The sequence below is a fragment of the Hyperolius riggenbachi genome, chromosome 5 (assembly GCF_040937935.1).
Source record: "Hyperolius riggenbachi isolate aHypRig1 chromosome 5, aHypRig1.pri, whole genome shotgun sequence".
Classification (NCBI taxonomy): Eukaryota; Metazoa; Chordata; class Amphibia; order Anura; family Hyperoliidae; genus Hyperolius; species Hyperolius riggenbachi.
Window position 1 is genome coordinate 103,871,160 of NC_090650.1, and position 16,483 is coordinate 103,887,642.

Consider the following 16,483-nt stretch of genomic DNA (forward strand, 5'->3'; position numbering starts at 1 on the left):
GACGAGTTGTAGAATACATTTTGATGTGTCTTAAAGAGAGCCTGAGGTGGGTTCTAAGAATCTTATTAGCACACAGAGGCTGGGTCTGCATATAATACCCAGCCTCTGTTGCTATACTGCTCCCCCCCCCCCCCCAGCCCCCCTCTGCGCTCTGCTATGCCCGCATAAATCATACACCGTGCTGGCGACACACAGGGGGGACAAACGGGCACTGAAGGGCACAATCAGGCACAGGGGAAGACGGAGAGGCACATAGGGGGACACTGGAGCCAAAGGGGGGCACATGGGAGGCAAAGATAGCACAGCGCTCCTACTTAAGAACAGATTCAGGTTAAGAACGAAGCTACAGTCCCTATCTCGTTCGTTAACCGAGGACTGCCTGTAGTGTACATTGTGCTAGGAACATATTGTAAATGTTGTAATAACCAGGATGGATAGGCAAATGCAAATAAAATGTGTGGGTTTAACTTGTAGTTAGCACTGTTTATTGTAAAGCTATACTGGATGTAAATGGAGAAAGTGTGTTTTTCTATTTTTTTACCTTAAATTCTCTTTAAAATGCATAGAAAATAAGGTAATTACTAAACAATATTTTCACACTCTAAAAGCCTAATTTGTCCTGAAAAAACAATATATACGGTAGATCATTAAGGTGTGATAAATAGTAATACAGTTATTGGCAAATGAATGGAAGCAGTGCTGATATGTGAAACTTGCTTTCGCTCTGAAGTATTTAAAGGTAACTGTGATGATTTGCTCAGCTGCCTGTGCAGGCAGGCAGCTTTTTGACCATTGTGTAGGTTTGCATGCTGCAGGACTCTGGAAAGAAGAGCTTCTGTCAGTTTTGCAGCTTGTGCTTGCTTTGGAATTTGCATACGTTGTCATGCAAATTGCCTGGCCACATTCATTGGAGGCGTGTACTATAAGTACTATGTGTTTCCCACAATGCTTCGCTGGTCATATGGATTCCTTCCTGTGAAACACTCTGGAGAGTGTCAGCCATGCTCTTTGTTTGAAGATCAGCTTAGAGTAATTCCTGGAAACTGTGCTAGGCAGATTCCCTAGTGCAGTTAGGATTGTTTATCTGTTTTGTTTGTCTGTTGCGATTGTCCTGTCCCAACGGTGGTCGACAGGAAATCGTTCTGATCTCTGTTCTTGGAGCATAGCTGGTGCAGCGGTTGCTACCAGCTATGTCTTCTGTTCTGCCTCTCTGGATCGCACTAGCATCCTGCGCTAGTGCTGTGGATCCTTCTGTTCTGCTACTCTGTTCCTGGATCGCACTCGCTTCGCGCTAGTGGCTAGTGCTGTGGATCCTTCTGTTCTGCCTCTCTGGATCGCACTAGCATCCTGCGCTAGTGCTGTGGATCCTTCTGTTCTGTTACTCTGTACCTGGATCGCACTCGCTTTGCGCTAGTGCTGTGGATCCTTCTGTTCTGTCTTCCTGGATCGCGCTAGCCACTTTCACTAGTGCTGTGGATCCTGTCTCTCGCTTGTCCCTGTTTTCGTGTGTCTGTCTTGTCTGCTGCGGTCGCTTGCTGGAGGCTCGGTGGGGTGGCCGTTGGGCGGGCGCTCGCGTCCTCTGTTTCATGTTTGTCTGTCGATGGTTAGATAGGCGTGCTTGTCTCTATTGTGCTTATCACGTGAAGACCGCGCATAACCCCGTGCACTGTTGCGAATGAGTGCGGTGTTCGCGGTTAGCTAGCGTTTGTTATTTTCCGCATCTCTTCATTGTATGATTTGCTGTGCCTTTGCTATCCTCGTATTCTGTTCTGATCTGCCTTGTGTCACGTCTGGCGATCGTACCTCTCGCGATCGCGTTCCTGTTTCATATCTGCTGTTGTGTGTGCGCGGTCGCGGGGTGGCGACTAGATTGGCGCACACACATACAACCTGTCCCTTTGCTCGTTCTCATTCGCAATCGCTTCTCTTGCGATTGCGTTCTGCGCTTCGTACAATTCCTGTCTGGCATTTGTGGAGGTACAGAGGATTGGTTCCTCTGCACTCCCCAGCGCCATCTGCCGACAGGAATTTCCCTCTACGGGTGCGTAGCACCTTTTGCTGGGTGCCTGCAATTATACGCTTGTGGAGGATTTCCGCCGTATCAACGCACGCGTTGTGCACTGCTCACGGAGAAAGTTCCACAATCGTTACAGTAACTTTTATTAATGTTCACAATTAAAGGACATCTGAGGTGAAAATAAACTGATGAGAAAAACAATTGTATCTATCCTCAGTCCCCTAAAAATGACTACTTTTTTTTTTCATAGATCTTCCACAGTTTATTTTATATTTAAATCTAGTTTTTAAGTTTTTACTGTTTCATTGTCTCTGCTCAATTACACATACATTGAAGTATGCCAGAGCTAAAATCTATAAATTATTGACCCTTTTTTATCTTTTTCCTGCTCTCAGAAGCCATTTACTGACAGGAAAGTGTTTTATGGCTGTAATTACTTATAAGTGAGGGTTATGCTATTGTCTGACCCAGCCTGACCTGGTCCCGACCCGGACAGAAACTGTCACTTGCATACCTGATGTTTAACTGTTTCAGGCAGAGAAAGAAAAAAAAAAAAGGAACACAGCCTAGTTATTTGTGTGCTTGGCACTGTACATGCACGTCTATCTCATCATGTTACATGTCACCCTGGGTATCACACGGTCGGCTACCAACGTCTCGTTTAGCTGATTCTAAATGCTTTTCTGCAACTGAGCAGTCGCATTGTTTTTTTCTTGCCCCTAGGCGGTAGGGGACCATGAACGTAAACAAAGCTAGAAGCTACATGCAGTGTCTCGGAAAATTCAATCGACCCTGGTGCTTGCACGACCGCCAGTAAATGCATTGAGGTGGCCTCTTACATTCATTTCAATAAAGGACATGGTGGATCCCATCTGTCTGAACCGGCCCTTAATACATTCAACAGTATAATTATATACCACCTAAGTGTTTCCCCACGGAAGCAAATATAGAATTCTGAGAAGTGTGTTGTAATGGCACAGAGACAAAACAGAGATGATTGATTCACACAGGTGGTGGTGCAGCCTGCCAGTCGCCTCCATAGAACCACTGGGTTTGGTACTAGTGATGGAACAGCCTTGTTAGCGCCTTATGCAGGGCCTGACTTTCCATAAGGCACTGTAGGCATGTGCCTTATGTGGGAGAGGCAGTCCCCCCTCCTCAGATTTACCTCAGGATCTTACCATCCAATCCCTGCCTCATATCACTAGCACTTACACCCTAATCCTTGTCCTTTGTTGCTAAGGATATTAGACAGTCATTAGAATGTTTGATTCCAAGTGCAGTTCGTGACATAAGAAAATAAAGAAAGGCATTAGAGTTTTTAATATTTTTAATTGAAGGTGTGGCCTGTGTTGAAGGGTGGAGTTTAGGGCATCGGAATGCCTGTGCCTGTGTGGTTCTGAGTTGTAAATCTGGGCTTGACCATATGTATACAGAAGTCGGGTTGCAGCTGCTCGACAGAAGCAGGATCTGTCCCCAGCAGGTCAGTGGTTCAGTGTTTTGTGTAGACTAAAAAGCCAGATCTATAGACTGAAAAAGAGATAATCGATGTGGACATCAGAACCTCTCTCCCTTGTCTTTCCTGTAGGATGGCAGCCACGTTGGTTTCTCTTGTGTGGAGGAATTCTGTCCTATTATGACTCACGGGAAGATGCTTGGAAAGGTTGCAAGGGAAGCATTCAGATGGCTGTCTGTGAGATACAAGGTAATTATCTGGTTGCAAGCATGCTTCTAACAGTATAGAGGTGGGAATTAAAGGTTTTAAATCACAATATTGGAAATATCAAAGAAATGCATTAATAGCCACTGTAACTAACAAGGAAGTAGCGAATATTGACATAATTAGTGGGACCATTGGCAATTGGAATAGGTAAAGCAAGAAGAGAAGGAAAGTAAGAAAGTGCAGAGGAAGATCAGCGGCGTAGCTAAGGGGGGGGGGGCATATGTGCCATGGCGCAGCACTGTGAGGGTGCTCAGCATGGCCGCTACACCCCCACCTGCGTGAGAGGCGGCTCATTGGCTGCCCAAAGTGCCCCGCTTCTCTTCCTCTGCAGAGGAGTGCTGAAGCTTTGAAAAAGAGGGGCACATCTGGCAATCTAAACGGGGTGGGTGGGCACATGGCTAATTAGAGGAGGGCAAATATGGCTATCTGTAGGGGGTATCTAAATCTAAACAGCATTTGTACATTTGACTCCACCCATGACCACGACTACAATCTGATGCATGGCCACACCCATTTTGTCCAGAGGGAAGCACAAAACTGTCCTTGTCCCCAGTTGCTGAAAACCCTAGCTACGTCTCTGAGGAAAACAAGCCCAAATTACCCCCTCCCAGTTGGATAGACTCATCTACAATATAGGAGTACCCCTTCAACCCACCACATCTTGTGCACCCAGATTATTTAATCAAGTATCGGAACAAAATTAGGACTGGTGGAATCTTTTAGCGTATTCTGTGTCTGCTCTATAATCTGATTTGTTTAACATACTGTTATGCCTGCATGTATAAGTCTACCTCAAGCAAATTTTCACAATTTATGCCTGTATTGTTAGTTCATTCTACAGACAACACAAGGATGGACCTTGCTATCCCGGGGGAGCAATACTTCTATCTGAAAGCCAGGACTGCAGCAGAACGCCAACAGTGGCTGGTGGCACTGGGATCTGCCAAGGCCTGCATAACTGATATCAGGACAAAGAAAGAGAAAGGTAAGTCTGTCACTACATACAGTGCATTGCCCAGGGAACCTAAACTGAAGGGAAAAAAATAATTTAACTTACCTGTGGCTTTTACAAGCCCCTTGCAGACGCCCTATGCTCTCACTGGGACAAAGCAATGTTCCGGTCCTCTGCAGTGACCCTCTGTCACTTGGATGCACAGAACTGGTCCACAAGCCTCCTGATCCAGTACACAAGAATCTCTACTGAGCATGCGCAGAGCGTTCCCAGTGATGGGAACAGATTGAGGACGCGCATGTGCAGTGGCTGTCGACTCGCCAAGTTGGCCGGCCGGGGGAGGGTCGCTGCGGAGGACTGGAGGGTTGCATAGTGACGGCTCAGGCAAAGGTAGGCTGCAGGGGGCTGGTAGAAGCCCAAGGTAAGTATAAACTCATTTTTTTTCCCCTTCAGTTTAGGTTCACTTTAAAGCTACTCAGTGTCAAATATGTTTTGTTTTATGGCTGTAAGGTTTTAAATTGACGTTTGGAGTCTGTCTTTTCTGTCTTGCAGTAGAAAGTGGAAGTTTGTTCTCCTTGCATTTGCCTTCATCAATGTATGTGATAATGACTGTTGGTTTACCTGAAATGTTTATCATACTTCCTTTTTTACATTATTTGTTTATATGCAAGGAATATAACTCGTCGCCAAAGGCAGCCAAGACAAATACTTTCTACACATATATTTAACCTAATGTTTCTGTAGTGGTGACTTATATGATTTTTGTTTTCTTTAATCATAAGTGGTGTTACAGTCTGCTATCATGTTTCTAAGCAGTGGCATGGGGTTTAAGTACAACTTCTGATATCAGCGATGTAGTGTTTGTGTTCATACACAATGTCACCTTCGAAGGTTGTTCCATAGAAGTGGGTGTAGCTGATATAGCTTTGAGATACAGAAGGATTGTAACGAGGTGCGGAGACCTGAAAGCATACACAATTCGAAATGACTGCTAATATTACCAGCTGCTGAAGCCTATGTGCTTTCCTTACTGATGAGGCCTGTTGGCTGCCCTCAGATGAACTTCAGCAGTCAGAGGTCGGAATCTTGTCAAATTCTCACTTTTTCATACAGCAAATACTTGGATGGTCTAAGCTCCATCAGTTTTCCTCTGGCTGCTAAAGACAAGCAAGCATTTTGTGTAGCCATTATCATCGAAGCGGATTCATTAAAGTGAGTCTTGGCCAATGTGAACTGAGGTATATTACTACTATTATTATCATACATTTGCAAGGCCCATTTTATACTTTTTTTTTTTTTTTTTTTTTTATTTTTTTTTTTTTGCCCCTAGGCCAAATATGTTTGGGCTCTCCTTTCTTGTGCTGCAGCACCTCTCCTATTCCCTGTGCAGCCCCCTCTTCCCAGTGTATCATCCATGTACAGCAGCACCTCTCTTTTATGAACAGCTCCCTTGATCATCAGTTTCCTTTTTTATGTGTTTCTCCCCATTCTCCCCCTCCTCTTTCATGTGTAGTAACTAGGCCTGAAAGATAAATCGATTTTAAACCGAAATCGTGATCACTAAGATCACAGTTTCGGAATCGTTAAAGCAGCGATTTCCATGATGGTGTAATTTCTGCAGGGGGAAAGTTTGAAGAAGCGGCTTCAAACTTTCCCCAAGTGCGGCCTGCAGCATCGGCAGTGTTGAACATACCTTCCACACGAGTCCAAAGCTGTCTGTCCTCTCTCGCTGTCTGCTGGCTCTTGTACATGGCATACTTCCTGGTTCCTGTATGTCACATGACATACAGGAAGTATGGCGTGCATTAAAGCCTGCAGGAGGCAAAGTGGATGGGCATCGCTGGACTCTTGCTGGAAGGTATGTCAAGCACTGCGACAGCTTGGGGCACAGAGAGAGAGACACAGTGCAGGCACAGAGAGACAGAGCGGGTGCACAGAAAGACCCAGAGGGGGCACAGAGAGACAAAAGAGTTGCAAAGAGAGAGACAAAGGGGCACAGAGAGAGACACAGAGGAAACAGACAAAGGTGGCACAACGAGAGACACAGGGTCCACAAAGAGAGACACGGTGCACAAAGAGAGACAGAGAGACACAGACACAAAGAGAGACACAGGGTGCACAAAGAGAGACGGGGACAGAGAGGCACAGAGGTAGGAACAAAGCTTGATTTAAAGGAAATTCAAACTGAAATTGCTCAATTCAATTTTTTCCTAAAATCGTTTAGGCCTAGTAGTAACCCCTCCTTCATGTTCAGTTGCTCTTTGGCTTGCAGCCACCCAAGGCCCAGGCCTTTGTTCCCTTTCCAGTAATCCAGGTCTGTACATGTTTACAATGCTGTCAATTTTTTGCAGTGCCTTATAGCGTACATATTCCTGTTACTGTCTTTCTGGAGAGCTCACATTCTAATGTTACCACCATAGCCATAGTCTTATGTCCTTACCACAGTCTAAGGCATGTTGGGGGAAGGCCAATTAACCTACAGGTATGTTTATGGGAGGTGGGAGATTACAACCTAGAACCTTAGTGCTGTGAGGACACTGTGACTGATGGTAGCGATTAGTCACTTAGCCACTGTGATGATAAACTACATAAGCAAAGGTTACCTGTAATGACAACAGTATGTCTACATTTTAGCAGTGTCAGAAATTGAAACACATGCAGGTAAATTTGAGGAAAAAAAATTCAGCCAAGCTGAGCTTCCCAGTTGGTCAATGAAGCTATCCATCATAAGGAGCCTTAAAATGTTTGAAGTTTCTTCTGACACTGGGGATGCTCTTAGAAATAGTAGTTTATCCTCATGTGCTGGGTATATATTGCCCAAGTTTTTCTTTTATCGTCATTTTAAAGGAGAACTGAAGTGAGAAGGATATGGAGGCTGACATTTATTTACTATTAAGCAATACCAGTTGCCTGGCTGTCCTGCTGATCCTCTGCCTCTAATACTTTTAGCCATAGACCCTGAACAAGCATGCAGCAGATCAGGTGTTTCTGACATTATTGTCAGATCTGACAAGATTAGCTGCATGCTTGTTTCTGGTGTTATTCAGACACTACTGCAGCCAAATAGATCAGCAGGGCTGCCAGGCAACTGGTATTGTTTAAAAAGAAATATGTATGGCAGCCTCCATATTCTTTTTATTTCAGTTGTCCTTTAAACTGTGGTACACACAAAGGCAGAATCTTACCAGCCTCTGATCCTCTTAGTACTAGTAACTGAGCCATGGACTAATTGTTTTTATTGGAGAGCGGTGATGGATTAACAAGCATGGATCTCTAGTTTATCAGCTACATATGAAGATTAAAAAGTGTGGGCTTTAATATCCTATCTATTGCCACTGTATTACAATGGAAAACAATCTGGAAAAAAACCAACGTATCCTGTATACAAGTGATAAGTAGCATCTCATAGCCTACAGCTAGTGCCGTCCAGGGGCCCAATCCACTGTATGCCTTTTATTTACAACATCAACATCCGCTTTGGGGAAGATTGCAGCACAGGCTGAGCCAGCAGCTATGGCATCCTGCAAGGTAACCATATTTTAGAGACCTCTACTAATTAATCCCTCAGGGAAATTCTGACTTGTTATTTCTAATATGAGCCATTGAGACCAAGTAGAGAAAACAGTCTCCTGCAAGTTGCACATGTTAACCCATAAGACATTACATAGTGATGTGCAGCATAACTGTTCTGAATTCATCTTTCATTGGTTGTTAAAGTGGACCTGTATTCTTGCACAGGACAGAAGGAAAACACAGAGAAATGCACCCTGTATGCATTTAGAGAGTTTAGCCTGTCTAATTCTCCCTCTTTTGTGTTTAACCACCACTGTAATTTGATCTCTCAGCTGTGTCAGCTCTGGAATCCCTCTGCCGTGGCATAGCAGCTAATTTGTAAACACAGGATATTAACAATATGTCTGCTTCCATGAAAGCTGGAAGTAGACACATTGCAGATTTATTGTAGGATTTGTATTAGCTGTAACAAAGAAATGTTTTTCTTTGAAGGTTATGCTGTTGCGTATCTTTCAGAGCAGAGAGGAAGTTCTGAGTTCAGGTCTGCTTTACCAGCTACTGTACGTTGCTCATCACTGTATCTCTGGATGGGAATAAAATGAACAACGTACTCCCTCATTGTATTGTTGATGGAAATGTATCCTCTAGGTCTGATGACATGAGGCAGTTTTCTTCCAGGCACTGGCATCCACTAGAGGTGATTCCAAGTCCTTGGGCTGTGGTAACTCCTCAGTTGCTGGCAGTATTTACATTTTCCACAGGTCAGGTTACTGAGTATGTATACAAGGTTCAAAACCACCAGGCTTTGTGTGGTGAGTTAAAGAGGAACTCCAGTGAAAATAATGTAATAAAGAGTGCTTCATTTTTACAATAATGATGTATAAATGATTTAGTCAGTGTATGCACTTTTCCTCTCCCTGATTTACATTCTGACATTTATCACATGGTGACATGTTTACCGCTGGCAGGTGATGTCACTGGAAGTAGCTGCTGCCTGCCTTTTTGGCAGTTGTAAACAGCTATTTCCCACAATGCAACAAGGTTCACAGACAGGAAACTGCTAGCACCATGGTCCTCACAGTTTCCTGTGGGAGGGGTTCACCACAATATCAGCCATGCAGAGCCTCCCGATGATCCATTTGTGAAAAGGAAAAGATTTCTCATGTATCAGCTACTGATTGGGATGAAGTTTAATTCTTGGTTACAGTTTCTCTTTAAAAGGAAGTTACAAGGACACTTCTGAAACCCAAAAAAACTACAAACTTGCTTTATAAATAGATATGAGGGCCAAGTGAAACATGAGGTTTTTATGTTTTGTTTTTTTTAATGTATTATGTTAACTGGCATCTGGTAACTCTACAGTTTAAATAATAATAATCCGAACACTTGTATAACGCTTTTCTCCTGTCTGACTCAAAGTGCTTAAGAGCTGCAGCCACTAAGGGATGCGCTCAAGAGGCCACCCTGCAGTGTTAGGGAGTCTTGCCTTGAACTCCTTACTTAATAGGTACTGACCCTAGCCAGGATTGGAACCCTGGTCTCCCATGTCAAAGGTGGTGCCCTTAAAGGACAACTGAAGTGAGAAATATATGAAGGCTGCCATATTTATTTCCTTTTATACAATAACAGTTGCCTGGCAGTCCTGATGGTCTATTAGGATGCAGTAGTGTCTAATTAATGCCAGAAACAAGCATGAAGCTTATCTTTCAGATCTGACAATAATGTCAGAAACACCTGATCTGCTGCATGCTTGTTCAGGGTTTATGGCTAAAATTATTTGACGTAGAGGATTAGCAGGATAGCCAGGCAACTGGTATTGCTTAAAAGGAAATACATATGGCAGCCTCCATATCCCTCTTGCTTCAGTTGCCCTTTAACCAGTACACTATCCAGCCACTACAGGTGTCAAACTCAAGGCCCCTGGGCCCAATCCAGCCCAGATTTTCATTTTGTGTGGATCCCAAGAGCTTCAAATGTGCATGATTGTAAGCAGTGAAAGAAGAAAATGCTCACCGCAAACTGGAAGTTACAAAATAATACGAAGCCCTGATGCTTGTACCAGAGGCATCTGGTGTTTCCGTGGAGACGGTGGGCTGTAGCTGATGTATGTATGTGCATGTTCCAGTCTTGTGCGTGTACCCTCCCCATCTCCCTTTCATTGGTTGTACACAGGTAGAGGACAGGTCTATGTAGGTGGCTCGCTTGCACAACACAATTTAATGGCTTCTTTGCCTTTCACGTCCATACTTCAAACAGTTGTGAGCATGCACTCTTATACTAAGTAGCTGTTAGTTGTTTGGACCTGTTATACCTATCGCTCACCTGCCTGGGCATCCTACAATAGCAATGTAACTTGCAGTTTGCTGCGATCACGTCCATAGAATAACATATACAGCACGGATTGTGCTCTCCATTTCCTCCTGTTCTTTTAGTGCAGATGACAGCACACTAGTGCAGTGGACATCTTCAGGTACTGTCCTTGATATTTTAAGGTACTCGCCAGAGACTCCTCCCCAGTTACATACAATTTGGCCAGCAGCTTATACTGCATTTTAGATTTTAGTCCCTTATGTGATCGAGTTTTGACACACCTGCTCTCCAGGCTTGAATCAATGTTGTTTTTTTTAAGTAGTGTCCTTTACGTTGATTACATAAAAGACTGTTTTGCGACATTTTAGCTTTGCAGCCATGGTGTTTTTCAATTTATCACCTGAAAAGAACTTCTTTCTGCGTAACTTTCTTTTCAGGATTCAGATGCCAATAAATCCCACAACCATAGATGTGGGCTTTACTGAGGACGTTCTAATGCAGGACCACCAATTCCAGTGTGTGCTGCCAATATAGTATCAAGAGGCAGAGTGAGCCTTCCCATTGGTGTATCTAGACTAATGACATTCCTTAATTAAAATTCAAATAAGCCTTGGTGGAAAATTAGAATTTTAGGTTTGTACGCCACCTGATGACCCCCAACGCCCAACCTGCGAGTGATCTAACAGAAGAATCTACTCTGTTCGTGCAGCTCCCACACCCGCTGTGTGATGTGACGCATGCACCACTCATCCTCCTTTTATCTACACACACACACACACACACACACACACACACACACACACACACACACACACACACACACACACACACACACACACACACACACAGACACACACACAGACACACACACACACACACACACACACACACCTATGTGACATGCATGTGTGCAGCCCGGGACAGATCAGCTCTTGATCCCTGACGGGCGTTAGCAGTTAGCAATGTGTTTGAGCCCCTAGCATGGCATAAAAAAGATCACCCAGTGTGTAGCACCTGTAGGAGTAGTGATACAGATTTTGTTTATTGTACTTTGCAATGTTTTTAAGCGAGGCAGGTAAATCTGAGAACAGTGCAGTGTTTCTTCTTACTCATCCATTAGTTTAAATTAATAGAACACTGGAAACAGCAATAAATATGTATTATTATGGTTACATAATGTTGCATGTTTGTGTTTGTAGTGTAAATGCCTGGTTGGTGTCATCATATCTGTTGACATGGGGATTAAGAATCTAATTCTCTGAATTGGTGACCCGCCACTTGCTCAGATCCTGTGATTTGGACATGATGCACTGTCTGCTAGAGCTTTATTCTCTCCTGTAATATCTTCTGCAAGGCTTGCTGCACAGTGCGAGTGCTGGGAAGGATCCTTCTCATCTGCAGTGGGGAAGAAAGCTGTTGTGCAGCATTGCCTGAAACAGGTTTTTACTGTAGCTTTTACAATGGGAGCTGTATATGATCGTTATTCATATGTAAAGAAAAGATTAGCAGCCAGTAAACCTGCAGGTTAAAATACATTCCAGTCTAAGATAAGTGTCAGTCCAAACTGATTCACACAGCTTAAACTGTGATTGATGGATTTGTATGGTTGCCGTCTACCTGGCAGTTGCCTGGCATTCCTGCTGATCTATTTGGCTGCAGTAGAGTCTGAATCACACCAGAAACAAGCATGCAGCTAATCTCGTCAGATCTGACAATGTCAGAAACGCCTCATCTGCTGCATACTTGTTCAGGGTCTATGGCTAAAAGTATTAGAGGCAAAGGATCAGCATGATAGCCAGGCAACTGGTATTGCTTAAAAGGAAATTGATGTGGAAGCCTCCATATCCCTCACTTCAGTTGTCCTTTAACGTTTTATATATTCTCTTTTACTAAAATACATTTTATCTCTTCCAGAGTTCAGTGATAGCACAGAGGCCCTGAAAACAAAGATGTCAGAACTGAGGTTATATTGCGATATATTAGTCCAGCAAGTGAACAAAACAAAGGAAGCAGCTGTTGTTAGCACGTCCGAACCTCAGGTATATACCGTTCATGTAAAGCTCTTTCAATAGCATAAGTCAGAGGACAGCAACAAGTGTTGTTGGGAGTACTGTTATTTTTTAGCTGTTTACTCACTTCTTGTACGTTGAACACACTGGCAGAGACGGGGAACTTATCTGTACATGACTACTGGTATTTCTGCTTCTGCCTTTAACATTGTTACCGAGATCCTGTTGTGGCTGCATGTATCTAGACATGGCTATACTTGGTTAAACAAAGCAGAATGCACTGGTGAATCTGCATAGTTAATGAATGACCAAAACCTTTAGAAAAGACTCTTGTGAACTCTTGGTTACAGACCGTAGTAGACCGTTGTAGTTCTGAATTGTGTGAAAGTTCTACTTCTGCCAGTTTGTTACTGCTGTCTGAGGTCCTCTTGTGAAGAAGTCCACTCCATTTCCCTTGTCATCAAGGACTTGAATTTGAAGTAATGATATTGCAAGGAGGAAGTGAATGATCAGCAGTAAAAGCCTGACTGAGGTTCATTGTAGTTTGGAAGTGAGGAGTTTTCTCCTAAGTGAAAGCAGTGCAAACCCATTAGTAGCTGTAAGACTTACCTAGTATGTGAACCATAAAAATGTAGTTGGGGATAGCCTTTTTCACCCAAATGATTCCATGTGGAGCTCTTCACTAAAGCCAGCCACACACTTGGGGTCTTAACTACGTCTCAAGGAGCCCTCCAGCAAAACTTTTAGGGGGCCACTTTCCTACATTCAGACAACCCCCTCCTCCCCCCATAGTGGGAGAGAAGAGGCCACGACTTATTCCTCCTCCACCAGGGCCCTCTCCCATGCTCCCCTGGCTATATCTGTTCACACCCACAGATTAATACAGCAGCAGTGACCGCCAGGCTTTACCTCTTCCTTTGTTGGGTCTAACCGACACTCCCTTTGTTGTGTGTCTAACTGGCACTCCCGCTGCAACCACCAAATATCCTCTGTGATGTCTGCCTTCCTCTCAGTCTCAGTTTTGCTGCACATTGCATAAAGTCGACTTGCTGATGACTACGAGGAAGGCAGAGGCCACCTAGTGGCTGCAGTTGGAGTACTGGAGAGATGGTGGAATGGAAGAGGTAAGCCCTGTCTCTGCCGCCACGCTGATCTGTGGGTCTGAACAGACACAGCCAGGAGAGGCACGGGAGGGGGGCTCTGGGGGAGAGGAGGAAGAAGTCCAGGGGCAGCTACCCCGAGTTACACCACTACATACACTACACAACTTTGTTTTCAATGTTACGATCAACATCGGCGAGAACCAAAATTACGGTTCTGTATTTCAATCATGATTGCAAACCTAAAAATCCATTACAATTCTTGCCCAATTCGATATTTTTGTCTAATTTAGCAAAACCATTGAATAGTGCATGGCTACCTTTAGGGGATTCCACACAGATACAATGAAGGAGTTTGCCACACTTTTACCATGTTGCCTCCATTTGTATTCATGCCCCGTTAGAGATACTGAATGAATGTGTACAATGTATATAAATTGGCCTCCTACACTTTACCAGTGAGGTAACCAAACATGTCTCTGATTTGTAACAACTATAGAAATGTAAGTAAGGTAGTCATTTGTAATGTATTTGTCGGGTACTAGCGTATATTGGTTGCCGTGGTTAACATCTTCACCTGGTTAGCAGGGCTGTGGAGTCGGTCCAAAAATCCACCGACTCCGACTCCTCAGTTTAGGATTCCACCGACTCCTCGACTCCGACTCCTCTAATTTGCATATTACAATTTTGTTGATTAAAAGTATGTAACATGAAATTCGTCTCTTAACTGCCAACGCTTAGGAATTTTACAAGACAACTGAAGTGAGAAGGATGTGGAGGCTGCCATATTTATTCCCTTTAGACTAAAACTAGTCCTTGGTAAGAGTACTTGTAATAGGTACAGACCGGAACAAAGAACATCTATCAGGCCCTAGGCAATGTAAGTGTGGGTACATGTAAGAATGATGTGCAGGTACTCTGCAGGGGAATGAGGAGATTCTTCCTCTATTACACATTCTTCATGCACAATCTGAACAAGGTTTATGGGTGACAGACAACACCTCTGTGTTCAATGTGCACAGCATTCTCAGTGGATTCCCTGCAGCTCTGTGGGGAGTGCATATGTAGAGTATAGTACTACTGTGTAACAAAGTAAACTTGAGACAGATGAAATTACAGTTTTATACATACCTGGGGCTTCCTCCAGCCGCCTTCAGGATAATCAGTCCCTCGTCCTCCTCCACCACCTGGATCTTCTGCTATGAGTCCAGGTACTTGAGCTAGTCGGGCGTACTGCGCATGCACACACTCCGGCGCCGGGAGCGTACTACACCTGCACAGCACTATTGCGCAGGTGCAGAATGTTCCTGGCTGTGGGAGCGGCATGCGGACGGACAGCGCTGACTGGCTGAATTACCAGGACTCATAGCAGAAGATCCGGGTGGTGGAGGAGGACAGCGAGGGACTGATTAGCCTGAAGGGGACTGGAGGAAGCCCCAGGTATGTATAAAACTTTACTTTTCATCCGTCTCAGGTACCCTTTAATTTGTAGTCACCAAACCAAATTTTAACAACATATCAAATTATTTGATTTCATCAGAAAAGGGAGTGCATACATTTGCATAAATCAGCATCAGTGCAAAATTATTTCCATCTCATTGACCATCTTTATTAGTGACACAGCTACACATCAGGCTTTATTCTTACAGCATAGATGTTATTTAGTATATATGAGATTCCTGTGTACACATCATATATACAGTCACAATCAGATATGTATATCTGACCTTAAAAATACGGGGACTGCTTTATTGAAGCAGCACAAGTAACTAATTTTGATTGGTTTATTTCATTTTTGTGGACTAAGCACAGCTATTACTGTATATATACATTATTTTCAATGACTATTATCTGAGAAATAGAACATTTTATCATATTTTCTATTTTAATTACAGTTACAAATTCATTAGGAGTCGGAGTCGGTGCATTTTTTCCCGACTCCGACTCCAACTCCAGGCACCCAAAATTGCCCGACTCCACGACTCCGACTCCACGACTCCGACTCCGACTCCACAGCCCTGCTGGTTAGACAGTTATACAAATGACCTCAATAATGCATATAGCAGCTGTCGCAGCCAAGTAGGTTTAGTTACTTGTGCCTCTATAGCCATAAGACGGTGTCTATTTCTACACTGTAAAAAGGGGAGCTGTGATTATGTTTATTTATGGCATATTATGTAGGGCTTTACAGAGTACATAGAGCCATGTGCATCTAATAGCACTCGTGCATTGCCACTAAGAGATATCTGGTTTGATTCCCAGTATGGGCAATGTCCTATGCAGTTTGCATATTCTCCCTGTGTTTGTCTGGGCCTCCTCAGGATACTCTGGTTCCCTCATACACAGCAGATACTTTCTCACAGGTAAATTGTCTTCCCCAAAAACTGATCCTAGTCTACATAAGCCACATTGGCTTTGATTTTGAATAGTATCCCCTCTGAAGGACAGTAGTTGGTGTGGTAGGGTCATTATACCATGTACAGTGCTGCAGAACAAAAAAATGGTTTTGTCCAATGCCTTTGTCAAATCTCTCATCCATCCTTTTACACATTTCTAATAGGATAAACTTGATATGGGGGCACTGTTGAAATCCACATGCAACACATTCCTGAAGACTCTGGAGGAGTGTATGCAGATTGCAAACAGCACTTTCACATCTCCCCTGGTATATGCCACGCCTCCAGGATCACCTCACCTCTCCATCCTCCGTCCTAACAAGGTACAAAGTATGCAAGGGACAGGCAGGCCTGTATAAATGATGTGCACTCAGGAAGTCTGCAGGGAGTGTGATACCAGGAAGTATTTCCCAAAGGCAGGAATTGTATGCTTGTGTATCTCAGCATCTCTTCTCGTGTAATA

At 43.8% G+C, this 16,483-nt stretch overlaps 1 protein-coding gene across 2 annotated transcripts in view; it reads left to right on the plus strand.

Moving 5' to 3' along the window:
- PLEKHA8 (pleckstrin homology domain containing A8) overlaps positions 1 to 16,483 on the plus strand; it is a 53,883-nt gene that overhangs the window by 5,159 nt on the left and 32,241 nt on the right. Inside the window, exons 2-5 of one of the 2 annotated variants that reach the window (XM_068236082.1) lie at positions 3,606 to 3,722; positions 4,570 to 4,725; positions 12,430 to 12,554; positions 16,185 to 16,343. In XM_068236082.1, coding sequence (XP_068092183.1) covers positions 3,606 to 3,722; positions 4,570 to 4,725; positions 12,430 to 12,554; positions 16,185 to 16,343 — 557 coding nt within the window. Of the gene's footprint in view, positions 1 to 3,605; positions 3,723 to 4,569; positions 4,726 to 11,872; positions 11,955 to 12,429; positions 12,555 to 16,184; positions 16,344 to 16,483 lie in introns of those variants that run through there. The other variant, XM_068236083.1, reaches the window with a different exon arrangement.